The sequence below is a fragment of the Prenolepis imparis genome, unplaced genomic scaffold (assembly GCF_030444845.1).
Source record: "Prenolepis imparis isolate NDT839.2.m4 unplaced genomic scaffold, iyPreImpa1.0 SCAF_15, whole genome shotgun sequence".
NCBI classification, from domain to species: Eukaryota; Metazoa; Arthropoda; class Insecta; order Hymenoptera; family Formicidae; genus Prenolepis; species Prenolepis imparis.
The window spans coordinates 6,461,792-6,488,973 of NW_028141173.1; the positions used below are offsets into that span (position 1 = coordinate 6,461,792).

Below are 27,182 nucleotides of genomic sequence, written 5' to 3' on the forward strand. Positions count from 1 at the left end.
GTGAGTTACGGCGAATGGAATGGACGATGGATTTTGCTGTGTTGCTCGTCGTGTTGCGAGATATGATTGGTGGGTTGATGGCTGCTCAGAGAGTGATGTCCCGTCCCGAGCGCCGGGGAAACGGAAAGTCCGAGGAGACGATGCCTCCCCTTTTTGTAACCAACCAACTAACGTAGCGCGCGCATCTTGTCTCGACGTTCGTAGATGCCTTAGTGTTTGTCGTCACTAACGATGTTGATGGTATTATGCTAATTCTCTCTATCCGTCCGCCTGCGGTGTCGACAACGCGAAGACTGTTGAACGAAGGAGATAGTAATTAGTTTCCGATTAATTTCTTTTTTTTCAAATTCGAAAATTGTAAAATATAAAAAATACCCTCATCCTGACGATTCTAATTAAAGCGCCGGAGATTTATCGAAAGTCAGGAATTCTCGTCTTTGACGAACGTCGGCGGTTTAGACGAACTTCCTCAATAAGGGAGACAAGCGGTAACGTCGAAAACGGAAATCTCATTACAGTAAATACGTTTTCCTAGACAACTCTCGGAAGGCGAAATTAGTTCTCGACGATAAAGCGGAAGCGTGTGGAGCATCGCGAATCCTCTATATATTCGACGGCGGTTCGGATCTCGCGCAGCATCCAAATCGCGCCCCGGGGTTCCCGAATAAATCCGATTAATATCTCGTCCCGTAATCGATAATCGCTCTCGTGTAAATAATAAATAAAGCGTTGTATCGCGACACGCGGCTCTAACGCGACATTAATAAATACGTATTTACGCGCTATTTTTTATCATCGGCTTCATCCGTGTCGTTCGGTGCAAAGCGGGATTTAATATTCCATGACGTAAATCCGACACGATCGACACTCGTATGTATATATACATATATTTTGGTATTCATTCTGAAACCCCGAAATCGATTCATCAAAGCGACGCGATGGAAAATTATTGCATTAACATTCGAGCTTCGGCCGGGTCCACCGTCGTGTTGTTCAATCCGCGGATAATGAACCGCGATAACGGATATCAACGGGGTGGCTCAGAGGCTATCAAATTGCGTCACATGTCGCTTACGTTTCGATTCTCTCGAGCGGTTCGATCAGCCGCGGAATAATACTTAATCACGCACGTCGCGTTATTACATAAGTGAGTCGACTCAAATATTTTTTATCTTGTAATTTATTGAATGCAAAAGATACACACCTACATCATTTTTCTATGTAGTCTCCATGCATGCAATACAAGTGTTTCAGTGCTTCGAAAGTGCATAGATACCCTTAGAAAAAAAGTTTTTTACCTTAGAGCGTAGGCATGCATCACACTTTGGACTTGGGGATCGATTCTGAATCACAAACTGGATCAAAATGACAAAAATGAGCGAATTTAATAGAAAATGTATGATTTTATTGATCCAAGTCTAATAAATTCGCTATTTTTATAATTTTCACATTTTCAGAATCGACCCTCTGAGACTTGCCTTCCATTTCAACAGTCCAAAGACGTAAAAATCACTAGGCAAGATCTTGCAAATGTGGAAGATACTCAAAAAGATGGAAGGCAAGTCTTGGGTCCGACGAAGAGAATTCTTTTTTCCTTTTACATTCAATAAATTACGAGATACAAAATATTTAAGGTTTTCAGTTGACTCACCCTACATCCAGTGATTTGTTCCTCTTTCTTTCTTTTTTTTCAACTTTCCCCTCGAAAAGCGACGACGCAATAACGTAGGATTGCGTACAAAACGTTCTAGTCGACACGACACGTTTTCTAGACATTTATTTCGACCCGAAACGAATATCTCGCCGCGGAAAAGTGGCGGATCGCGATTCGCCTCCCGCATCCGCGCGACATGCGTGATTCATGGAGGATGAAAATCTAAATATAAGAGCCTCCGCGCGCGGAAATGAGAAATAGGCCACTCGCGTTTCGGCTAGTCGGGGAGAACCACCGTCTTGCGTTTTTTCGGCTATTTTGAATCACTCGCGCGATGTTGGCCTACTGGCCCGCTCGCTCTCTCCACGAGAGGTAGACCTCTATGTAAGTGTCGCGCTTGTTAATGAAATCGGAGAACGAGGGAAACATTTTTCGATATTGCAATATTACATCTTTCCTCTTGAGAACTGATAATTCTTATTTTATTGAGGAAAAAACAAATGACAATTAGATCCTCCCATTGATTTCGGTGCCTAATGGAATCGATTGTCTTCATATTTCATCTACAAGTGACTTTTTCACGCTGTTATGATATAGCATGATACAATATAATATCGCACGTTCGCTCTTTCAATTTTTCTCATTGTCAGTTTACTATGACGATAAATACTAATACATGTAAATAAATGAATTACAATGCGGCACGAGTGCATGTTTTGTTTAAATATTTTCACGTCGGTTAACGCTCGCAACAATAATATACAGGGACAAGCTGTATATATTAGATATGCAATAAAATCGATATTCGATAAAAGTCACCTGTCTCCGACACGCAACAATGTTAACTTTCATTGACATATTGCCAGCTCGCTCGCCTATTATTATTAACTAACTGTCGGTTATTTGCATTTCGTAAGTCTAGTGAACCTTTCAACGCGGTTACCGAAGCGTTCGTTTATTTTCTATTCTAATTTTAGCACGAAAGTTTAGCCACAGCGCGCGCGTCTCGTCGGAGTTAAATGTGCGAATTTAGGCATTCGTCTGTGGACACGAGGGAATTTTTGTATTCTCGGATGCCGATCGATGTATTCATCCCCCTCTCTTTTTTTTTTTTTTTTTCTTTTCTTACAAAGCGAATGACTTTATTTGAGCGACAGAGAGATTGTTCCGCTCGCTCTAACAAACTTACAAATGCGCTCTCCGCTCGAGATTAATTTATCGTAAAACTTTCTTTTCTTCTTTTCTTTTATTTTTTTGGTGGATGTGGGCATGCTTTTTTAATCAAAGGGATTAGCTGCGTTGCGAAGGCAAGGGACAATGACAGCGACTGTCTGCTGCACGAGATTGACAAAGCTTTGAGAATCAGCAGGGGATTTCTACTTGGGCAAGGTGCGTTTGCAATTTCGCTTCATCACTGATAGCATGCATGCATTATACACATATTTTTTTCTCAGAAACAAATAATTATTCTCTAATACTCTGCAACATAAAAGATTAATTTGTAAACGACGAAGAAAATTGGTACTAAGAGAGACTGAAAATATTTCAGATGAATCGTCAAACTATAATTAAATCTCGAATGTTATTTTTTATTTATTATGTTAAATTGAGAAAAACATAAATATATATATTATTTCATAAATATATAATATATAATTATATAAATATATTGTAAAATATATAAATATATACAGAGTGTTCCTAAATAAGTGTGAAAAACTTTAGGAAATGATTCTTTGTCGACAATTAAGGGGGTTTTTTTTATATAAACATATACTTCTCCCTCCCTGAAAAGTTACACTTCAAAGAGGGAGATGAAAATTAGGTTTTTAATTTTTTCCTCAAATTTTGGACAAGTTAAAAAAATGAAATTTGGTAGATATTTTTCATTAGTATATAAAAAAAAGGATATTTATTAATATTTTTTAAAATCTTCCTGTATCGTTATAAGGGGATGAAGCTAACAACCCCTATTCAATTTTTTATTAAAATTTTTTAACGGACCGAAATGTGATTATTTAAAAATATGCGTTAGAAAGCTTGATTCCTTTAGAAACTTTTTTATTTCTTTTATGTTTTTCGTAAACTCAATAGTTTTCAAGAAAAATATAAAAACTTATTTTTAAAATCCTTCTTTGGAGAAGTGTAACTCCTCGGGGAAGGATAATATAGGACTATATGTTTATATATGAAACTCCTTTTAATTTTCGACAAAGAATCTTTTCCTAAAATTTTTCTTCCTTATTTAAAAATACCTTGTATAATTAAATATTTATATATTTATATATACATTTATAATAACTAAATATATAATGCACATATACGCACATATATGCAAATGTATAAATATATAATTATATAAGTATATAAATATAGAAATTTTATATACATAAATTATATATATATAATTATATAAATATAGAAATTATATACAAATATTGAGAAAAATCGAAGTCGCATTCATCGTTGAAACGCGCGTATACATTCATATATATATAACCCCTGGTTGGCGCGGTGGACTCGAAATTACACTGTATACACCAGCTTTCGGGCGACGTCGACGTCGGCGTAGTGAGCGGCGCGGCGTCGAGCCTCGTCGGCGTCGCGACGCTTCTCTCTCAGTCGATTGGCACCTACCGTGCTACTTTCCCGTGCTACCTCGCCGAGAGGGCTGTTTCTCGTCGAAAATACGCGGCGTCGCCTCATCGTGCTTGTGTAAAGTGACAATGTTGGAGAAAAGTGAGTGATCGTTTCGGGAAGGTCGACGAGACCTTCTTGAGGGCTAGGGAGAGGGTGAGGGAGGATAAGGACCGCGATAAGATGTTTGTGAATTTCTTCAACAGGTTGTTCCTCGCGTGAAGAGAATCGGAAGGCAATCGCGTCCAATCAGATTGTTGTTCTCCAAATTGTTGAAGAAATTTAAGGGAAAACATGCGAAGAATATTTAATTGGGGCAGAAACGAATAAATCTGTCTCTTTCGCTGTGTAAAAAAAAAAAAATAATTCAATTTTAAGAGGTTGAAAGAACAACTTACGGAGATTGAATAAAATCTGATTTATGAATTAACTTTGATCAATTCATAAAAGACATCTAGTGTACTGTTAACGTTATACTTAGTCTGCGGATAAATAAGGCAATCCACTTCGCTTTGTCCTTCTTTTTCCGCGCTCGTCTCGTGGTTCATCAAGATCGGTTTTATATTAATGAATCGCGCGACGGTCTCATCGTGAAAGTAACTTTAAAGAGCTTTTCTAGATGACGTGGCGTATGATATAAGCAATGTTGACGTTGACCCGCGATAGGCATCAGGATATTCCGCATTGATAGCTAGACCGATTTAAATCTTGAAAAAAAAAGATTCCTCTTCACACAAACGAATTAACACTGTAGAAAAATCATCGTAATAAAATTATGCAGGATACTAAAAAAAGAAAAACGTCCCGCTATATAGACAGAGAAAAGTGCAAACCTTTGAAACGACGAGAATCCGAAATACACATTGTTTGACAAAATGTCGTTTCATGCTTTCAGAGAACGTTATGTTTGCGCCTACGTTTAAAGCCTCGTCAGCGAAACCAGGTAAACCTGCGCGAGGACTGTGTGAAACTAACGTGTGTATTTTCGTTGTTGTTGGGCATAAATACTCTTTGCATAACGATCGAGAATATTTGATTTAATTAATTAGTATTCAATATTATTTATGATCGACGTGGCTCTCTATCAAAATATCTGTTTACGGTCCCGTTACTAATATTTTCCATAAAATGTTAATTAATTAACATATAAAAGTGACTTATTTGACCTTTTAATTAAATATCAAGCTGGAAATTCGTTGTAAATGAATAATGAAGATACAATATAATGAGAAAAGTGACTGCTATTAAAAGTGTGCCTCTCCATTACGTTAACAAACCTATCTAGAAGGTGTAATAAAATTAATTACGCGTAGGGTGTAGCCGCATTGTGTGTATGTGTGTATGTGTGTGTGGGAAGCCACGTGTGTTCTTAACGACGGCATCGTAATTAAGTTCTTGTGGCCGCTTGTGTGACGTATATATGCGTGCGTGTTTCGAGTAACGTGTGTAATCTCGTTCTGTAATTTCTCCAAATAAGACCGGGAAGCGCGTGTGCGTTAAAATTTCGGGAGATGTTATCCTCGCGAAATTGGTGTTTCAGCTAATTTCCATTGTCAATCACAAATAACGCAAAATTCATACATGTTTCCAAAAACCATGTTTTTGACGTTTCGGCCAGCTGGTGTCGCAACAGCACGTCGATTGATCGACGATTAGCAACAATTTATTATTGTAAATTATAACTTAAATTATATATAACATTGATTGTCGTATTTCTCTCTCTAATCGGGAAAAATATAATAAATCAGTCGCCAAGAAGAGAGATGTATTTTATTCGCGCGGTATGTCGATCTCTATTTTTTATTCTCGTGTTGTTTTTAACATAGTATCTCGGATTTTTGATTCACACGTAACACCGACACTCTGACGTGTCGTGCGCAGAATGCGTATCGCTCCAGAAAATCGCGGCATTGTGTATGTTCCCGGCCAATTGTAATTATGCGTGTCTTATAATGCCCCAGGACGCCCACGCGAGTTTCTAATTTTATCCGCGTCTCGAATGAAGCCGCTGCTCCTGATTTCCTCGTGTTGTCGCGAGCGATAGAAAGAGAGAGAGAGAGAGATACGACTCGGTGCAAATTGGCCGACAAGTTCAATCCGACGAGCATAAGCTGGCTGACTCATCGCGACAGCCCCGAGTATCTTTATCGGGCTAATGTTGTCTCCCCATCTCTGACATTCGACGAGGACAGCGATGATCGCACTCGCCAATAACTCCATTTATGTCGCTTACGTTGTGACATAGATTTTTTCTTATGAAGGCGCGCGATAACAACTTGTTGAAATTTATTTTTATATGACAAGCTATTATGAAATAATAATGCGCTCTAGGATAAGAAAACGAGCTAAGCATCGTCTTTATAAATACTTTGCGCGCGATTTAATTTTGTTTGTAGATTCTGTAAATATGCGGGACAAATTAACGTAAACATCGAGCGAGAAGCTTAATAAATCATCTACGTCAGAGGACAGTTTTTAAACCGTTTTAGTTCGGACCACTAATAGACTAGTGATGTAGCAAAATGCGGGAAACGGCTGGGGAAAAAGATGATCCCTTATGTAATACGCGCCTTTCCATGTGCCAAAATTAGCATCGCGACGATATACACATTTCATAGCTTTAGCGCCAATCTACAAAATCCACGCAGCACCATCTGTTTCAGGAGCAAAGACCTTTCGGCGAGCTCCCTCTTCCTTTGACATAAAATTTCTGTTCATTTAGGTCCTGTATCTGGGTTAATCGATATATCTATCGCAAATTATAAAAAACAAAAAGAAAAAGATAAACGCAATAGATCAGTCCAGTCTCTTTTCATAATCAAGTTTGACGATAACCCAAGTGCTGATTAACAACATGCCTCGTTGTCACAAACGCTGTATCTATAACCGTTTTTTCTCAAGTATCGAAATTCTCGTTGCCAGGCGTTTGGTCGCCAGGACAAACGCCAGCTGGGAAGGAACCTAGCCCCGTTCGAACTAAGGAACTACCGAAGAACGAGCCGACTCCGCCGGTCTGGACCCCGGCCAGCGCTGGCGCGAGCCCCGTCGCCGAGAGGAAGGAATTTCGTCCCGTGTCGTTCGAGAGTCCTGTGCTGAGCCGGAAGAGGCAATCGAAAGAAGAGGTACGGGTTCCTTAATTGGACGGCAATTATTTAAGCGCGCGAAACCCTGGCTTGCTTAGTCAGAGCATTAAATTTGATGCTGGAATTCAATCTGGATAACATTACGTTTAAATAAACGAAGGCATCATCATCATAGAGTCTTCAGTCTGATCTGAAGACTGGTTGGACGCGTATCTTTATCCTTTCCTATCCCGCTAATCTACACATTTCCCTAAGTAGAGCATTTCATGTCTCTCACTATTTGCGAGCAGTAATCTAGTCTGGATTACCCCTGCTTCTCCTTATTCCCATCTACGCTTCTATATGTCACGAACTAATCCTTCGTATCTCAATAAACGTTCTGCCATCCTGTCTCTCCTATTCTTGATCGCACTCTATATCCATATATTCCGATATATTCCTTCCTTTGTTTCTCTTTTATTACTCTTTCTATTATTTCCCTATTGTTGACCCTATCTATCCACGGTATCCTCATTTGTAACACCACATTTCGAATGGTTCCAGTTTTTTCCTATATTCACTTCCGCCACAGTCCATATTTCGCAATCGTATAATGCCACACATATGCCTTTGAATTGAAAGATAAAAGCATTTTTTAATATAAAAAAATTGCAATAATTTTCACAAATTATTCGGAACCGACTTCATGACTTCTGCTGAGGAGTCGAGTCGCAAGTTCGGTTCTGGAAGACGCGGGGACTCTCACGCAAAGTTCCTGTTCCAGAAGGCGCCTCCACCTTGGAAGAACGAAGAGGAAAGAAGCACGGTGAACTCGCGCAGCGTTTACGAGAGCAGCAGCACCTCGCGGATCGTGAATTCGCACTCGGCGCCGTCCCAGGGATTGAACGCGCTCGCGTCCGCCCCGCGTTTGCCACGTGCCCAGAATCCGACCATCACGTTGCTGCAGAAAGCGAGAGGTCAGCGATTCTCACGTAAATCTCTCAGACCCTTCTCTTCGAAGAAGAAATTTTGAAGAGGGAGAGAGAAAGAAACGAAGATTTTGATAAATTGAGGGAATATAATTCCCTCTTTCTTTGAAAGGGACATTATAAATCTATTGTAACGTCATCGCAATTTTATTACAGAGGGACAATTGCCGAAAGGCGCGGCTTACTTGGAGGAGAGCGAGTCTGTGGATAATCGTCCTTCGAGCGACGAAAGACCGTTGATTTCGCCGGGAGAAATAAGTAAGTACTTTGATTAAACCGTATGTTGCATAATCAGACAGTGTAATTCTTTACTTTGTTAGTATTAATATTTAATATTTATATAAGTAAGTCGACTGAAAATCTTAAATATTCTTTATCTCTAATTTATTGAATATAAAAAGTATACATTTACATCATTTTTCTACGTAATCTCCATGACGTGCAATACAAGTGTTCCAGCGCTTCGGAAGTGCATGGATACCTCTAGAAATAGTCTTTTCCTTTAGAACGTAGGCACTTATGCCTCTTCGTCGGATCTGGGGGTTGATTCTGTATCACGCAACTGGATGAAAATGACAAAAATGAGCGAATTTAGAAGAAAATTTATAATTTCATTGGTCCAAATTTAATAAGTTCGCTCATTTTTGTAATTTTTATATTTTCAGAATCGACCCTCTGAGACTTGCCTCCCATTTAAACAGTCCAAAGACGTGAAAATCAGTAGAACCCTTTTTTTCTACATATAAAAATCTTTTTTCTACATGTATCCATCCACTTCCGGAACACTTATATTGCATGCCATAGAGACTACGTAGAAAAATAATGTAAGTTATACCTTTTATATTTAATAAATTACGAGATAAAAAAATATTTAAGGTTTTCAGTTGACTCACCCTAGTAACTAAAAAAAATAATTTTTATATATGTATATTAGTTTTCGGAAAACCCAGTTTCCGTTTCCACTTCTTATCAAGCTAACGTTAATTAGTGATAATCGTTTAACAGACATATACACGTGTTCTATTTGTTCTCCGATTGCGTACGCGAGTGTTAATGATTTCTTGTGAAATTGAATCGCTCAGTTTACACCGTGAAGAAAGAGTACGAGAGCGAGCCGGAAACGGAGAATGAACCGCCGAAGAAGATGGCCGATCTGGGCCCTCGAAAATTCGAGGGGATCGGCCCGGTGACTAGGGAGGGTATCCCTCTCGTGTTGAGATCGGTAGGTCGATAAATAATAATTTTCAAAGTATATATATTATCTCTATGCTTGACAAGTAATAAGATCGTCTCGTGGGAAGAGAAATTAAATCGTATTGCGTATAAAAAGAGAAAGAGAGAGATTGCCTTACTTTTCTCTTGTCAGTACTCTTGACAAATTATTTTTAGGAAGTCAAGGAGAATAATCAAGCGAAATGGTACAAGAGAATGTACGACTCGTTACATCGCGCGGATAAAAATGGTAAGTTTCTTTCATCGCGTGTAATTATATACGAGCTTCGGTCATTGCATACAGATTTGATAGGGGAAAAATAAATCGCATCTCTTTATTACGCCATACGCATATACAACGTGAATTAGTATCGTTATTATTATTTTTGCGGAATAAAAGAGGGAAATTTGATCTCGTTTTAAATAAATATAATGCGTGCCGCGCTTTTGAATATTAATGCTTTTTCCGCGAAAAACGCAAAAACAATCGGTCAATTGATCCATGTATAATTCCGTTTGCGATTTCGTGTTTTCCAGATGACTACGTGACCATAAAATACAAATCGAGAAGAGGTGAATATGCACTTCCGCGCATGACTGTTTACTCGCGGTGGTCGCGAATTGCGACATCGCTACTAATATTACACTGAGCGTGGGCTGGCTGCGTAAACGCAGTAGTCGCAGTTTGTATGCTGCAAAATCTGTATAGCAATCTAGCGCGATTAATATCTGTAAAATAAAATATGCATCAAGAGAAGGAACCCAGACACCGTCTAAAATCGGGACATAAGATGTCATTAAGATGTCTTTTATAGACAACATATTATGACACGTCTTTAAGAGACGTCTTTAAGACATCTTTAAGACGTCTTATGTCCCGTTTTTGGACGTGATATTATCTGGGAAGTGACTTGGCTTGCGAAATAAAATATTGCAAGAGAGAGGGGGGGTCACTACTTTTGTAAACTAAATTAAAAAAATGTATTGGCCATTCAGACGCCTTTTACGTAACGCAAGATAATGATTGCTGCTCTAGACACACTAACGTGAAAATAATATATTATAATAAACAATTTGCGACAAGTATACGAATCATTATATCTTGTGACTCTTTACCTAACATCCTGCTAATAATTAATTAACACTTGTTTTCTTCCTCCTCCCCGAAGCTAGATGAGAAAAATGTTGTTACTTAATCCATCAACGTTGTTATCTTATTAATTTGTGTGTTTTAAACTCGGGAGATTCTTGGCTCGTATCGAAACGTCCATGAAGGAGAATCTCTCGGAAGTACGAGCTCTCGTCGAATAGATTAAGCCAAATCGGAATAACTTCCGGAATTGGTGCGACTTCTTCGCTGTCGCGAAGAAACTTTTCGAGTTGATTTGAAATTCTCACGTCTCCGATCTTTCCTGGAACTTCGTCCTAAGATTGTTTCGCGGTCGATTCTTTCGCGACAAGAATTTAATCCAGGGAGAGAAGAAAAACTTTTTAATTAAACTTTAATTGCGCTCTTCGAGATTACGCATTTAATCTGAATATCGATGAGCTCGATAATTTATTTTTAAATAATAATAACACAGTATTTCACATGTGCGTGTGTTTGTGCGCAAAGTAACCTGATATTTTTATAACATCGTAGAAACTAAACCAAGGCGAGCGTCGAATTGTTTGCGCTGTTAATTGAATGTTATTTGGTTACCGGTAAATTGTTTTTTTTTTTTTTGGCTAACAGAGAACTTCGGAGAGAATCGACTCTGGGAATAGAATGCAAAAAAGCGAAACATTCTTGTTTCAGGAGGCAGATATGGATACGGAAGTAGCAGCGGATATTTGAGCGAACCGGAACCGCGCGCATACTCGGATCGATCCGTCACTCTCGATAGCCGTCGACGGCTGCGCAACAAAGAAAATGACTTCACCACGGCGACTCTGCCCAGAAAGTAAGGGAGAATTTAGAAACTTTGTTGTCCGCTTGTTTCTTTTTTTTTTCCTTTTAACCGAAAAAAGATGTGCTCTCGAGATCATTTATATCCCCTCTCTCTTTTAGCGTGATTTCTTTCCATCTTTCAATTAGATTTTATTGTCTCGAAAAACCCAGGTAGAATATAAAACTCATAATGACGTCATTATTATTTTATTCATCTCTCAAAAGTTACCTGGACAAAAATGATTAAAAATTTATTTAAAGATGACAAAAAGAATCAGATTTTTAAAGCTCCCTAATATAAAAGTTATATAATCGCATTATATAAAAAAATTTATGTTGCTTGAATATTATTAGAATATGTGTGAACAAATAAATAAGAATAAAAAAAAATAAATAAAATAATAGAATAAATAATTATAATATATAAAAAATTTTTCCAAAATTTATAGATTTTTAAGTCATCATGATATCATTATGAGTTTTATGTTCTACCTGGGAACTTTGATAGATTAGGAGCGCGAAGATAAAATTCGAAAAGTACGACAGTATCTTCTTATGTGAAAAAAAGACACATTTACGACGGAGCAATTTTCTATTTCTATTTCAGAAATGGAGCGCTGAAGTATTCGACGGATATTTATAAAAATCAACCTGGTCGCATCGAGGATTATGAACCAGGACACTCGTCGATCGCCGAAAAGGAAGCTAAAGAGGTACGCACCTTTTTATGCTCGAGATTAGACAAATCACTTGCCTGTATCAAATTAAAACGCACTTTCCCATGTAACATCGAAAAATTCGATCATAAGACACCGTGTAGATTCATTAGTTTGTCCGAAGAGAGTAATAATTGATGAAACAATCAAATCTTCCAACAATAAGAATGTTTCTCGCCCCGAAATAGCCTCGGTTAACTAATTTTTACTGAAAGATAATATTTAGATGATATTATCTGTACATAATAGCTCATGTAAATTTCTGTTTTAGATATAAATATAAAAGAATATTAAATAAACACAAATTAGAGATGAAAGATATATATTGAATAAAAAAAGAAAAGTTATAATAAGGTTTTAAATAAATGCGAAAAATTAGGAGATTTCTTTGTCGAAAATTAAGGGGGTGTTTTCATATAAACATGCATTTCTCTAAAGGAGGAGATAAAAATTAGATTTTAATTTTTTTCTTGAAAACTATTGATTTTACGAAAAAAAATAAAAGAAATAAAAAAATTTCTAAAAGAGAATCAAGCTTTCTAACACATATTTTTATATGATCACATTCTGGTCCGTTAAAAAGTTTCTGATAAAAAATTGAATAGGGGTTGTTAGTTTCATTCCCTTACATATAACGATACGGGAAGATTAAACAATTTTAATAAATATCCTTTTTATTAGTGGAAAATATTCATCAAATTTCATTTTTTAACTCGTCCAAAATTTGGAAAAAAAATTAAAAACTTTTTTCACCTCTTCCTTATTTATATGAATATTTATATGAAAAATTCCCCCCTTAAATTTTCGACAGAAAGAATCATCTCCAAAGTTTTTTCCACTTATTTAAATACAGATACTGTATATTGTATATAATAAAAATATGTATATATTTATATATATAAAAATTTATATATAAAATTTTTATAAATAAAAATATATAAAAAATATATATATTTGTATGTGTACATATATGTATACATATATGAGAGTTTAGTTAACCATGGCCAAAAAATCAATTGGCGCGGACTCAAAATTGGCCATCCATTCCTCCCGATTGTCTCTATCAAAACATCATTATACGTCGCGAAATTGATTGAACGCGTATAGTATATCACTCTGTATCGTATCGTATTTTGCGCGACTGTGACAGAAAAATTCGCGTGAATCAATCTTTTTTTTTTTTTTTAATTTTCTTCTCGCAACGAGAAATATAAATTGTAAATATCGCGCGCGCGATCGCAAAACTTGCCCGAAAGCTTGCCCAAGGTTTACCTGAACCTGAACACACCTGTGAACATGATCGTTTGAAATGGCTTTGCTTCTAGCCAACTTTCGACGCGCGGACGAGAAGGAAGGTAATCACCGAAGTCAATCGAACGAGTTAAAAACGAGTTGCTTTTGCCGGCTAATTCTTTTTTCTTCTTCTTGACATTTTCTCCGTTTATTGAGAGCTTTTCTGTTGGCGTCACGAATTAATTAATTGATTGCGAGCTCCCGCTCTCTCTCCTGCCATCCTCGAGGTGGCTGTTGCGTTTCTTTAATACATATATCTATATATACACACACACATATACATAAACACATATATAAATACATAAGCACACGCCTATGTGTTCAGGGCGCGCAGAGTCCCACGAGAGAGAAAGAGAGAGAGAGAGAGAGAGAGAGAGAGAAGCTATTAAAAATAATACAGGTTACATAAATTTTCATTATATCTCGTGTGATGAGAACTGCTTCTCGAGGCACTCTACGGTTTCACGTAGTACAACCCCGTTGATTTTAACACGGCTTTTGTAGCGCTGCTTGTAGTTGATCCTATGTTGAAATACACCGATTTCCATCTACGATCGAATAATGAATTAAATTTTTTTTTTAATTTTTCCATAAATTGTTTTCCCAAGAAAATTCTTAATATTAATTTCTTTGATATGTATATTAAAAGTGCTAGATTGTTCAGCTTCTTGTTTCATTTTAGATGGAAAATGGCGAGAAAATCCAAATATACTGTGTTCGATTACACTCTTTATTACCCTTTATTTGAATCTAAATGTTCCGATAACCCTTTTTAGATGATGCATAGCATAACATCGTGTTTAATTCTATGATTCTAGTGGTGGGACGAGGTCATGGACATATTTGACGGGGTACGCCATTTTTATATTAATGCGTAGTTAAATAAGAGAACTTTCTTCTTCTCTCCCTTCTCGTTCTATTCCCTCTTTACTTTTCCTCTCTCTCTCTCTCTCTCTCTTTCTTTATCACTGTGGTACTCTTTCCTATGTAGATGGTAAGACTCAATTAAAATTAACATTTTCCATTACCTCGGAATTAACTTGGTAGCTTCTAGAGGAATCTTATAAAGAACACCTTGTTTCCACGTAAATCTTTCTCTCCCGTTTCTCTTCTCCGTAGAAAATCCTGTAAAATCAGAGTCATACATAAGAAAATATTGTCGTTTCCTAGGCTCGCGAGAATAATTTTTTATTTTAATTTTTTTTACGAAAAAAATGCGCATTTTATTCACGTTTGACATAATCGTTAAATTTCGAGATGTTTCAATCTTTGCGGTCGTTTATAAAGTTAGCCAGCAAAGAACAACGACTGGCCATTTTTCTCGCGTGGCTTAACGTCAAACGTGATAACTAACGGCGGCTTGTCGCGCTCCGATAATCGATGCCCTTGCATGCAACCCCTCCGGGGATTTCCCAGACCTCGTTGAAAAAATACTACGGAATTTTTTTTTCGATATCCGTATAATCAAATTGAGAGATTCACGACGAAACATTATATTGGGGACGTATAACAAAATAATTTTTGCGATGAACGCATCGTGCTCTCCATGTGTTAACTTACGCACAGTGTGTCTTTTTATTGCATCTAACGTCTTCCGCCTCGAATCCCCGTCCGGATCGTCTTGACGCGATCGATGTCCCTGATCGTACCTACATGTGTGTGTATGCGTGTGCGTGCGCGTCCATGTCTGCGTGTCGTATGTCACCGCTCGTATGTCATCCCACACCGCTGTCCATCCCTCTCCGACGACGACGATGACGACGATACGATGCCGGATGATAGTGGCTGAACGAAAACGGACGTCCTCAGCACGCGCAGGTCAAGATGCAGTCTCTACGCAACGAGTCTGTCCGGCAGTCCGGCGTCCTCAGCCTCTCCTATCGGCCGGGGGACAATGTAAGGATACCGGTGATCAGCAGCAGCAGCAGCAGCAGCACGAAAAGCTCCGAGCTCGTCGGCAGCATGAGGCGACCGCATCCGATGGACGGCGGCTCGACCGATCGATCGATCGATCTGTCCTCAAGGTCGCGCTCGCACCGGTCCAAGACTCCGGTCCAGGATCAGTCGGTGTCCCTGACACCGCCGGTCGACCCGATCGATCGTCAGGCCGTCGTCACCGGCGATAACAAAGGGGTTGGTCGCATCATCCGACCCCTGGAACGCTCAGCCGCCGCTGATCCCTGCTATTGGCAGCACGCAGTCGGCATGACAACCCTGGACGGGAGATCCAAGAGCTTCGTGTTGCCGGATCGTTGCCCGACGCGACGATCGCATCCGGTCGGGATCGAGCGATCTGTGGTGTCGCCTCTTCCAGCCACCATCGTGGCGATCGCGCCGAGCTCGACCGGCAACCAGCAGCAACAGCAGCAGCAGCATCGTTCTCATTACAGCTACCATCATCATCATCCTCATCATCACGAGCATCATCATCATCATCAATCATCGCATCGCCACCCTCATCAAGACCAAGAGCCGCAACAGCGTCCGCCGCTCTCTTCTTCTTCTACTTCTTCTTCTTTTTCCAGCACCGATCATATCATGCTACCACCATCACCGACAACACCTTCCGTTATCACCGCGCAAACCGCGCAATCGGCCGCCTCACGGGTTAGAACGGCTGCCACATCGTCGACAAGTAGAGTGCACGATGACGTTGTCCTCTCTAGCTGTCTCTATCTGGCTGTCGCTCCACATTTTTCCTTTATTCTCTCTCTCTCTCTGTCTCTTTGTTGTGCCTCTGTGTATCTTTTGTATTTTTTATATGCCTGTTTTTACACACACGTACGTGCCGTTTCTATTCGCCTTTCGTTGAAAAAAAAAAGACTTGAAATCGCGCTTCTCTCACACGTAGCGATCATATCCCGAAAAGACTGGAAAATATTTTTAATACATTACTGGATATGGCATGAGCAAATTTTTTTTTGGTTACAAAAGCAAATTGCTCGATATCGTTATTTAATTTTTATTACAAGTCAATAATTAGTATATAACAAAATTTTATTTTATTTATCTGATTCATAAAATTGCTCGTATATTTTGCATATCATAAATGGCTGATGTTGTATTTGTCGACTTTATACTTTGATACTTGTACATTGTACACTTGTGTTTTCGCCTCGTCTACATCTCTCATTCCTCCGGGGATGATGTCTCATTAGCTTAATCCTCGCGCCTATATCTCTTTATATCCCGGCTTAGCGTTACACGACTGCGGCATGATTTGCTCGATGTTTTGCTCGTGCGATTGCCGATCGAAAGCACCGGCTCTCGAATCCTCCGATAATCCGATGGTCTCTCGCGTTGTAATAGAGTCCGCGGAGTAGCATATGCGTAGCATGTTTCGTAGACGATAAGCGACTGATCGATGACTGTCAAGTATCAACGATAACAATAACGATTTCTCTCTTTTCAGCCTTTCGATCAGCGCAGCCACGCACGAATCGCGACCAAGCCGTATATAACTCAGTAAGTAATTTAGATTAGTTTTGATTATCACAAAATATATATGTTTTTGATAACAACATCCTGATGTCACTCACCGGCGTCGTTTTTCGATTGCAAAGTGCTCTCAAAGAGTCGGGATACGAGAGCGACTCGACCCTGGTGTTTCGCCGAAGGGAGGATATCAGTCCGCTCAGTCTTCTGGAACAAAGACTGGCGTACAAGACGGTTCAAAGCGGTGGCGACGTACCCCTTCATGGGCTTCGCAAACCAGCCCCGGAACGTCCGAAGGGTGAGTCGCTCCGAGCCTTAAGCTTCGAGTATTTTGATTTGTTCGGTTTTTTTCATCTTTTTCATTTGTCTTGATACGCTCTATCCTTCCTTAATCGAGCACGCTGATCGACATCGGCCGTGTAACCCAGGTTTTTTTTACTCTGGCATGTGGTGTGTACATTTCAAATGTTGCTTGCAATGTGTATGTGTTTAATTAATTATTATTATTATTATTATTATTTATTAATACGTTTTGTTATTCACGCATGCGTCTTGAAACTTTTAGCATTGTCAAGAAATTATTTTACACCATTTTATCATTTTTTAGAGAATATTATTATTATAATTTATTTTTATAATCACGCATTTTGAATAATTTATGCAGTATGGTATCCTAAATGTTTCTCGCAAGTTTGGATGCATTAATGAGAATCGAGACGATGATTTTGAATCTCAATTTTGCAGCGCTGATTTGTGCTGAAAAGCGCAAGGCATGACGTGTGAGTAGTGCGCTGAAACACATAGCTTAGCACATACGAAACTCCTCCAATGTGTATCTACCCGTGGATGGTTGCATCAACGTCGAGTTAATACTAATCGCGATTAATTAGGCTGAGGTGGAGGAGGAGGAGGAGAGGCAGCGCGAGAGACAATGAAGTGTCCAAGTTTGCCGGATAGACCCGTCTATTATGGTATATCTCGCCGTTAAACTTGCCGAGGAACGAGAACTCGACTCTGATATCGATTAATTAATTAATCAACGGAATTTGCTCTTGCATATCGACCTCCATCAGCTCTAAAACTTTCCTTCCCCGATCACGCCATAGCGAAGCTACGATCTAGACCGGGACAGGTAATCGATAATTGGTGTTAGTTAACCAACCAATGTCGATGTTGATGCAACCTTCAGCCTCGGGCGTTCCCACCTAAATTTAAATATGGCACAAATTCTCCTCTCGAGATAATCTGTCGATATTGGTGCGCGGAATGATCCTTTTACAAGCTCCTTTCTTGCAATCTTCTTTCATAAGCAAAGCGCACCGCCAGCCGCAGTAACACCACGACGCGAGGAGCAAGTTTAGCGCCACCAGCTTAGCCTTGAGCGAGACAACCTTAGGCGACTTGATCTTTTTGGTGGCAGGGTATAAAAGGCAAAAAGGACTCAATTACACACAAGACAACGCAAAACGAACCCGAAACTTTGTCCACAGACGACTCCGAGATCGAGTATTTCCCGATCTCGCCGACCTTGACGAAGATACGCGTGCATCGGAGAAGCGCCTCGAGCACGTCGACCGTCTTCTCCTCGTTCTCGCAGACGCTACGATCGGTACCGGTCTCAAGATCGCCGCCGGTCATGAGAGCTCCTCTTCGTAGCTCTACATCGCAAGCTATGTCGGCGCCGAGGCCGCCCTCGCCGCCCCGAAGAAAGTCCTCGCGCCACAGCAGAACTCTAAAGCTGTACTCGGAAAGCACGCGACTGATCGATAGCTCGTATTCCTCCTCGTCGAAACCCCGGCACGAACAGTGTTTCGCGCGCGCCGACAGTGTTACGAGTATTAGGTCGCTGAGGGAAAAATTTTGCAGCAATCTCGAGCGACAACGACGAAACCGTGAGCAGTTCCACAGCGCGATCATCACGCGTACATCCTCCAGCAGCCCAGTTATCCCGAAGACCACTAAGTCCGGTCTGTTTTCCAACGTCTTCAACAAGAGGAAGTCGGATCCCTGCCTGTCGCAGAGTCACTTCGAAGTAAGCAAGAAGTCGAATTCGCCGTCGAGCACTACGAGAAGTTACGTCTGTTCCTCAGCATCGCCGACGTCGAGAATCATACGGGAATCTTCGACGAAGATTGATAAACTCCCGACGGTAAAAGTGCCATCGAAATACACTTCCGTTACTTCCAAGGAGCGACAGAGATCTCCGGAAAGGAGTCAAATTGCCGCGAGATCGGATCATCCTTTGTCAAGCGCGAAGAGAGAAAAGCTTCGTCTGACGAAGAAGGAGCAGGAACAGTCGTGCAAGCGATTGAGCAAATCACCGGCGGAACTCTCCTCGCTAGTGGAGGTCAGAAAAGCTTTACAGAGACAGAAAGAGAGAGAAACGAGAGACGTGCAGTCAAGATTGCTCTCGTCAGGCACTGCGATAAAGAACTCGACGATTCCGTACAGTTTATCGAGCAAACAGAAGCGTTCAATAGATAAATCTCTCAAGAGCGCCGTGGCGATCTCGCCCAAGGGACAGGACGTGTTGCGAAAGACGTCTGAACCATCTGCGACGACAAGGAAGACATCGAGCTCCCAGTTGAAATCTCCCGCAAAAAGCACGTCATCGCAGATTAAAAAAGTCTTGCCGGAACAGAAAAAGGCAAAGATAATCGCGAAGCCGCCGGAAAAACTGCTCGTCAGTAAAGAATCCTTACGCTCCGTGTCTTCGTCTTGTTCCGAGGTGAATAGCGAGATAAACAGGAGGAAGCGACCTCGTGAAAAGCCGCAGACGATCGTCAGGATTCCGGTTAAAAAACCGGAAACGATACGCGTGGGCGCAAACGGCAACAGAAAGAAGATGGAAGCGAGGAAGAAAACTCAGAGGGACAAGGACAGCGATCAAGTTGATGCGAGCACGTCCTTGAACGGCTGGAAAGAGATGGTCGAGAAAGAGGATATTATGTTATTAAGGAGGATAGAGAAGATAGTGCCGAGCGTCGAGCAGAAACCTTTCAAGGTTCAGATCGTGCCTTTGACTGTGGAGGAAATTAAGCGGCACCAGGAGATGACACGCACCGACACCTTCTTCCAGAACCTATTCCTGCGAAATAGCGCCTCAGTCGTGCAATCTCATGCGGCCGCGAGAAGATCTCTCGTCGGCGAACGCGCAAAGATATTCCAGGACATTGCGAGAGAGGGTTTCAAGTCGGAGCCGTCTCTGAAATCCTTGAGCGTTTATCTGGCGCACAAGCGGCCGGTTTCGAACTCAAAGTTCAAGAACTGGGAGCGCGAGAGCGTCGTCTCGTCCAGGAGTTCCAGCCCGTACGGGGTCTGCTGGCCGGGTCGATCGGTTTTGCAGAAGATCAGCAAGTTCGACAGCCTGCTGGGCATAGACGAGTTCAGTTCGACCACCACATTGCGCAATCGCAGTCCGGAATTGTCGCGCGAACACGTGAAAGAGCGGAGTCTGAGCGAACCGCCGCTGAAGACTCTGCCGGAATCCAGGGAATCTTCTCCGCGATCGTCTTCGCCGTCGCCAGTGAGATTCCAAGCACCTCGACGAATTCGCGTCTCGACGCAAGACGACTCGGACGCTCCGTTGACGATCACCTCGAAGAAAGCGAGAGCCAAAAGCGCCGGCGAGGCGGAAGACGCCAGACGGAGGATGCTCGGTTCGAACTTGTCGTTGAAGAGCACCGGCTCTTTGTCATCGATCGATCGCGAGGACTATCAGCAATACATACTCGAGCTGCTGCATCACAGACGCAAGTCGAAGCGATACAAGGACTTGCGTGACTTTTACGCGAGCCTCAGCAGAATGGATCAGCTGGAGCGTACATTCTCGTCCGGGGATCTACGACCGAGGATGAAGAACGAGGAAATCATCGACTATGATCGTTGGAAGCAAGTGAGGTCGAAGGAGAAGGCCGAACAGGAGCTGAAGGCGCTCTACGGGAAGCTGAAGAGCGTCCAGCGCGACAAGGACTTTCTCTTCAGCACGAAGGACATCGATAAATTTAGGTGGCATGGCGACTGTGGACTTCGTTGCAAGGAACGCTCCGTGGAAGACATCCTGCAGTATTTCAAAAGGCTCCAAAACGAGGGAAACGAGCTGGAATCTTCCAGGCGAGCAGCCATCTCCTCGCAGAAGGACACGTACAAACCTCTCTGGCGCGGTAGCTCGGTCGTAAACGTGGCGACGACGATGCAGAAGAAGGCCAACGCCAGGGATATCGACAGATCCGCCGATCACCATCCGTCCTTGCAGAGGAGTCTCGGCGGCAGCAAAAAATTTTGGAGCAGTCTATCTATCGAACAAGTGGCAACCTTGAAGAAGCAACTGAATGAAATCTACGGCAGCGACAATCCTCAGAGATCCACATTGCGATCGAATGGCGAAGTCGTGGAAACATCTCGCGAAATTAACGAGGATCAACAATCTGTTAACAAAGATCGCGAAATGGTTAAACGCGAAACCTTGACGAGTTACGAAATAATTGTTCCGCCTGAAGGTGACTCCAAGGATCGTCCTCAGCACGATTCAAAGAGCCTTCATGTACGATGCCATTCGATGATCGCGACGAATGAATCACCAATGCTGAAGGAACAAAGTTACGACGCGACTCGAGTCGAAGGTACCCTGAAGAAGAGCGATTCCATCGGTCGTCTGAAGGGGCTCGAGAGATCCGGATCGGAAAAATCGGTTTCACCGCCGATGTCGGAACTAGAGAAGAAGAGACTGTCGTTGACCCTTGGCAAGGAAGTGCTGGACAAGATAACGCGAAGGAGACTATCCTCGCCTCTAGCGCCTCGAGAGACTCGCGGTAGCATAGCTGCTGCTCTGGCGATCGAGAAGATGCCAAAAAAATCGACCACGAAGAGCACGACGAAGACGATCTGCGCGTCCGACACACCCAGCGTGGCCAGTACCTCTCCCAGAACATGTTATTCCCTCGAAGCGTCATACATCGATGATTCGACGAGATCCAAGGACAAGAGCGATTTTCTACTGGTGTTGACGCCCAATAATGAGAGTCCCAGCGACAAGCAACGCGTGGAAACCGTACTTGAAGAGTGGTCGAAGAAACCACCCTTGTTAGCCATGGCGATACCGTCGGAGAAAGCGAAATCTAGCAAACTGATCTCGGGCAGCGACGTCGACAGCATGACGGAGAGCTCGGAAGCCTCGGTGAAGACGGTGATTCAACGAGGCAATGCGATCGAGACGGAGGACGTGTCGCGGAAGATCGAATTCTTCGAGAACGTAGAGAAGAGAGGAGGAGGAGGAGGAGGAGGAGGAGAGTGGCAGCGAGAGACAGCGACGACGAGGAAGAAACTGTCGTCGTCGCAGAGCTTCGCCGACCTGAAGGAGCTCTTCGGCGAGACCGAGTCGGCCAGGTACGGTCCGCTCTGCGGCAGGCTCGATCGATCGCGATCGACGTCGCCATCGAGCGGGAGAAGCATCAGCGAGCGGCGAAAGGCGCGTGACAGCCCGACGCTGTCGGAAGTGACGGGCGTGCGACAACAACAGCAGCAACGACGACCGTTCCGCTCCTGTTCACGGGAGCGTGAACACGACGCCAGACCGCACAGCGTCAGTCCGTGTCGCGCGACCACGCGATCGAACTCGTCCTGCAGCGTGGACAGCGGAAGCGGCTGGGGGCCGCGCAGTTCGTCGCCGGATCCCGAGAGGTATTGGCGCGCCTACCTGAAGCTGGTGCGAAGCGGCGCGGTGCGCCGACTGCGAGAGCGCTTTGAGAGCGCCGAGGACCTGTCGCGGCGCGTCAAGATCGCGCCCGCGCCCAAGCGCTTCCGGAGCGACCCGGAACTGGCGCGGTGCCTGCTGAAGAGGACGAGCGAGGCGACGCGCAACGGCTCGCGGAAACTTCACGGAGCGGAGCACGACATCGACGTGGCTTGGCTGCGTAGGAGATTCGAGACGAGGAAAAGAGGAAGACCGCGACGAAGGGGCGAGTCGCCGCCGATCCCGCGGATGCCGTTGCGCCGCGACAACCTCTCGATGCCGCACATCGACGTCATCAGCAAGACCGCCGAGCTGAAGGACCCGCAAGTCACCAGCACCGTCACCAACCACGTGGCCAGGCAGGCGGAGACCGAGGAACTCGCGGCGAGAAGACCGGTCTGTCGGATGAAGAAGAGATTCGAATCGCCGGAAGTCGCCGCCCGGACCTCCCTGATGGGCGAGATGTTCACATCGGCGCCGGATGTCCGCGAGCTTCGCGACATCGCGCCCTACCTGGCGGGGAAGTGGGTGGCTCATCGGTATCCCAGTCGTCGCGACAACATGCGCTCTTTATCATCGCCGGCTGATCTCGAGATTCATCGAGGCTCCTCGAGGACGCGTCCTTCGTCTCCCGCTGGTGACTTCCGGAAGAGATTTCCGGAACGACCGCGCGCCACTTCTTCGTCGCCGACGCGACCTAGAACGCCCGCGTCGATCCTCAAACCGTCGCAGACTTCCACTGCCTTCGCCGGGCAACCCTTCGACCCTGACAAGCACAGACCGAGGTTCAGGTACCAACCACCGCCCCCGCCGCCCTCCCCCACCGCCGTGCGAAGGCGGAGAACCTGGTGGCCGACTCTGCCTATCTACACGGCTCGACCGACCGTCACCTTCGAAGGTCTGAATCCCGCCAAGTGTTTGGAGCGTCTGAGCTGGGTCTCGGAGTTTCTCTAAGTTTGAGGAGCAAGAAAGAAGAAGAGTTTCGCGGGAAAATTTATTCTCTACATTTTTCAGAAAAAAATCCGGGTTTTTCGAAATAATTTACCATTTAAATTAAATTCATTTACATTCGGATCTAAAAATCATGCTCGCGACACCAATATCATTTAGATTCTAGAGAGGAAGATAGCGCGATGTGTACGTGCGGCACCTTGTTCAATTCCCGACAGTTTATTTTCATATAGCTGTGTCTAGCGCACGGCTAATTATTATTTTAATTTTTTTTCCACTCATCCATAGAATACTCGAATGCACCCCCGCCGCCGCCAAAATCCCAGCACTGCAGGGACGATCGTCAAGGTAATGCCGATTACAAGCTCATCATTATTATATCATATTTTCATGGTTATATCATATAAGCGTGTGTGTATATTTTTTTTATGTGCATCTCGTGTACGTTTATGCGCGTGTTGTTTTATGTAACGTCTGGTACTGATCTTCATCCGGAAACTATGCAAAAGTTCTTGCCGATGTCTGTTAATATGACTTTATGAACAGAAATGTTTTTGGTTTTCGTATATTATAGCTTCTCTACATTGACATTTACGCATGAGAAGCTATAGATGTCAACATATCCTCACATTTGGGGCCGGCTGTTCCAACTTTTTGGTAAATTTTACCCAACAGATAGTATATGTTCGTCTTTTTTTAAAACTTATCTGAAAAGAGAAGACTATCTGTTAGGTAAAATTTACTAAGAGGTGGAACAACCAGCCTTTAGTGATGATTAAAAATATATATAAGATAAAGAGCACATTTACCACTATCTTTTGTTTTGTTTTTATAAAACAAGTGCTGTTGATTCACATAGAATCATTTGTAAGACTTATAGTGGTTTAAATAGCCAGCAATCATCTTGCTGCATGATAGGTCACATATTGCTAGAGACCAAAAAAGCATTGTTCGACTTGAAATAGGAAGTTCTCTTCCACTCAGCTTTCTCACCAAATATTGCCTTTTCTGATCATCATTGATTCTGATTATTCAGATTGATGCAGCACGGCTTGTTTGACTTCTCGAATATCGCAAAAATAAGTCGACGAATGAATTATTTGAAAAGATGACCCATTTTTCGACGTGACATTCGCATGTTAGCGGAAAGTTGGGAAAAAGTCGTAAAAAACGATGGAAAATACTTTGATTAATTTATGAAAAATGGCAAAAAATCGGCAAGAACTTATGCACTGGCCTAATAATGATCTAAAACGAAGTAATCTCTCTCATTTGAAGATCGCATCGACTAACATATAAACAAAAATAACAAAATGCTTCGTTCTGTCTCTTTCGAGATTGAAACAGCTCTAATTCTAAACACTAGATTCGAAATGAAAGACATACATTTTTTCACGACGTATACATGCATCGAGTGGTACGAGTATCACTTGCATCAATTTAACGTTCATTAAAGTTTCCGCGCACGTGACCGATGGCACTTATTAGACACTTGTGTCATGACGATGGTGCACATAGAGTCCCTAGAAGATAGAGTCTGGCCACATGAAGTGGCCAGATTCTTTCATTGGTTCAGCTCGTAAACCCCTCAAAATGGCGTACATATATATGTATATATATATATTACTTTTTTAAAATCTTTGTACTGTGACTGGTTACGCCATTTTGAGGGGCTTGCAAGCTGAACTAATAAAAATAGATACGATGAGTTATTTTCTAGGGACTCTAGGTGTACAATGAAGCATGCGACTCGGGGATGCGTGGCGAACTCAGGAATAAAAGAGGGATGGGAGGGAGGAAGGGGGAAGGAGATTGCACAACCGGGTTTGCACGAGCGGTCGAGCATGAGCGCAATAATCGACGATGTTCATCCGCGTTACGTGCGTTAATTATTCCTCTCGCTCATCGTCATAAGTCGCGTTTGATATCGCGCCGAAAATAACGCGCTTTCGCGATGGCGAAATTTGCTCGCGCGAGCGAAATCACTCGCCGTGCAGCCCCGATTAGAAAATTCGATATTAAACATGCATCGTGCGTTCACTTAGATTTCTTATTGTTTGCCTGAACGACGACGTCTCGACGATGTATGTATCGTTGCATGCGAAGAGGACGGAATATTTTGTTGCTCTGCAGAAAGTTTGCCCGTGTAAAATTGGATCTTGCTTGTAAAATCTTACTTTTTACGCTTTCTTTGATTTTGAATGTCTTAATGATTTGCGATGATTTGAAAAATTGAAACGACCACATGTCAATTACGTATTAGAAAGGTACAACCATGATGGAACCATCTGAAAATATATTTAAAAAGTATATAACGTTACTATATATTTAAAAAATATATAAAGTTATATTAATAAAATATATTATGTTACGTAAGAGAGAGGAAGAGGAGCAGGTGAGATCGGGAAATGATGAAATCGCGATAGAGGTGATGGCGACATTTGACGTTGACAAAGGAAAAAGTGTGAGCCGGCGATCAGCTGATCTATGACGAGATCTGTCAATTCGCATAATCGAAGTTACTATCGCGGCATCGTAAATTCCAAATCGGAAATCAGTTTTGTCGGGATAATTGCGCGTATCAAGATATCAGAGAGAAAGAGAAAGAGCCCTAAATCATTTTATCGGTTCTACGATGTCAAGGGCATCCGACACAGCCGAGCATGCTAATTGTCTAACGGAAAAGTAACAGTGAACTGGCTGACGTTCAATTTACACACTTACAGTATTAAATGTGACCGCACGCAATCGAGAATTCTCGCTTAACATATTCTATTATCTCCAACATATAAATAATTATTTTTCATTTTAAGGCATTATTTAATTTTCACACGCGGTCGAGATCTTTTTCATTGAAAATGCATTAAAATTTATTTACAAGTGTTGTTTAATCATTATCATAAATTCATGAAAAACAAAAAAAAATATCGATGATGATTTTAATTATTTCAATCGTAATTTAATCGTAGAACGCATATTTGTGCGATGTTAAAATTGGATAAGTAGGTGGTCATCATTATATTTTCGACGATGACCACACACGCGACGCTGAAGTAATAGTCATCCACGTGTGTGTGTGTGTGTTTGTATGTGGTGAGTGTCTGTGTGTTTGTGTGGTTGTGTAGTCGGGTTACAATATCGCGCGATAAATTTGAACAGCTGCGTAATATGAACAGTCGTTCCCCGTTATTGCATAATATTATAATTAGCATACACCCATAATCAAGCTCACGTGGCCGAGTCTCTTCAGCGTTAGATTACCTTGACATTGTCACGTGTATACGCGAATCGCATTGAAACTAAATATATTTAGCGCGCACGAAGATGATCTCACGGAGAAGTGCTCGATCGTCTCTTATCTAATCTCTCTCAATGATTGATGTTCTCTGATGTCTCTTTTCCTGTTCGTCGAGAGATGATAATGGAATCTCTTCTCTCTGCATTATGCCTTTCTTATCTGTCTTTAAATTTTTACAAAGTTTTTACAATTTATACACGCACGCGAGGGAGGGAAAACAAATGTGGAGATGGTATCGCTAAAGTTGTGAATAATTAGTGATACGCTGTGAAAA

General features: G+C 42.1%; 1 protein-coding gene across 1 annotated transcript in view; it reads left to right on the plus strand.

Annotated features, from left to right (window-relative positions):
* Positions 1–27,182, plus strand: part of LOC145946227 (uncharacterized) — a 56,548-nt gene that overhangs the window by 12,913 nt on the left and 16,453 nt on the right. Inside the window, exons 4-19 of the mRNA XM_083055753.1 lie at positions 2,942–3,043; positions 5,187–5,234; positions 7,214–7,413; positions 8,138–8,330; positions 8,499–8,600; positions 9,425–9,564; positions 9,732–9,804; positions 10,092–10,127; positions 11,353–11,497; positions 12,092–12,197; positions 13,526–13,555; positions 14,312–14,344; positions 15,276–16,100; positions 16,906–16,958; positions 17,057–17,226; positions 18,335–23,595. Of these exons, the coding sequence (XP_082911879.1) occupies positions 2,942–3,043; positions 5,187–5,234; positions 7,214–7,413; positions 8,138–8,330; positions 8,499–8,600; positions 9,425–9,564; positions 9,732–9,804; positions 10,092–10,127; positions 11,353–11,497; positions 12,092–12,197; positions 13,526–13,555; positions 14,312–14,344; positions 15,276–16,100; positions 16,906–16,958; positions 17,057–17,226; positions 18,335–23,595 (7,517 nt within the window). The remainder of the gene's footprint in view (positions 1–2,941; positions 3,044–5,186; positions 5,235–7,213; positions 7,414–8,137; positions 8,331–8,498; positions 8,601–9,424; positions 9,565–9,731; positions 9,805–10,091; positions 10,128–11,352; positions 11,498–12,091; positions 12,198–13,525; positions 13,556–14,311; positions 14,345–15,275; positions 16,101–16,905; positions 16,959–17,056; positions 17,227–18,334; positions 23,596–27,182) is intronic.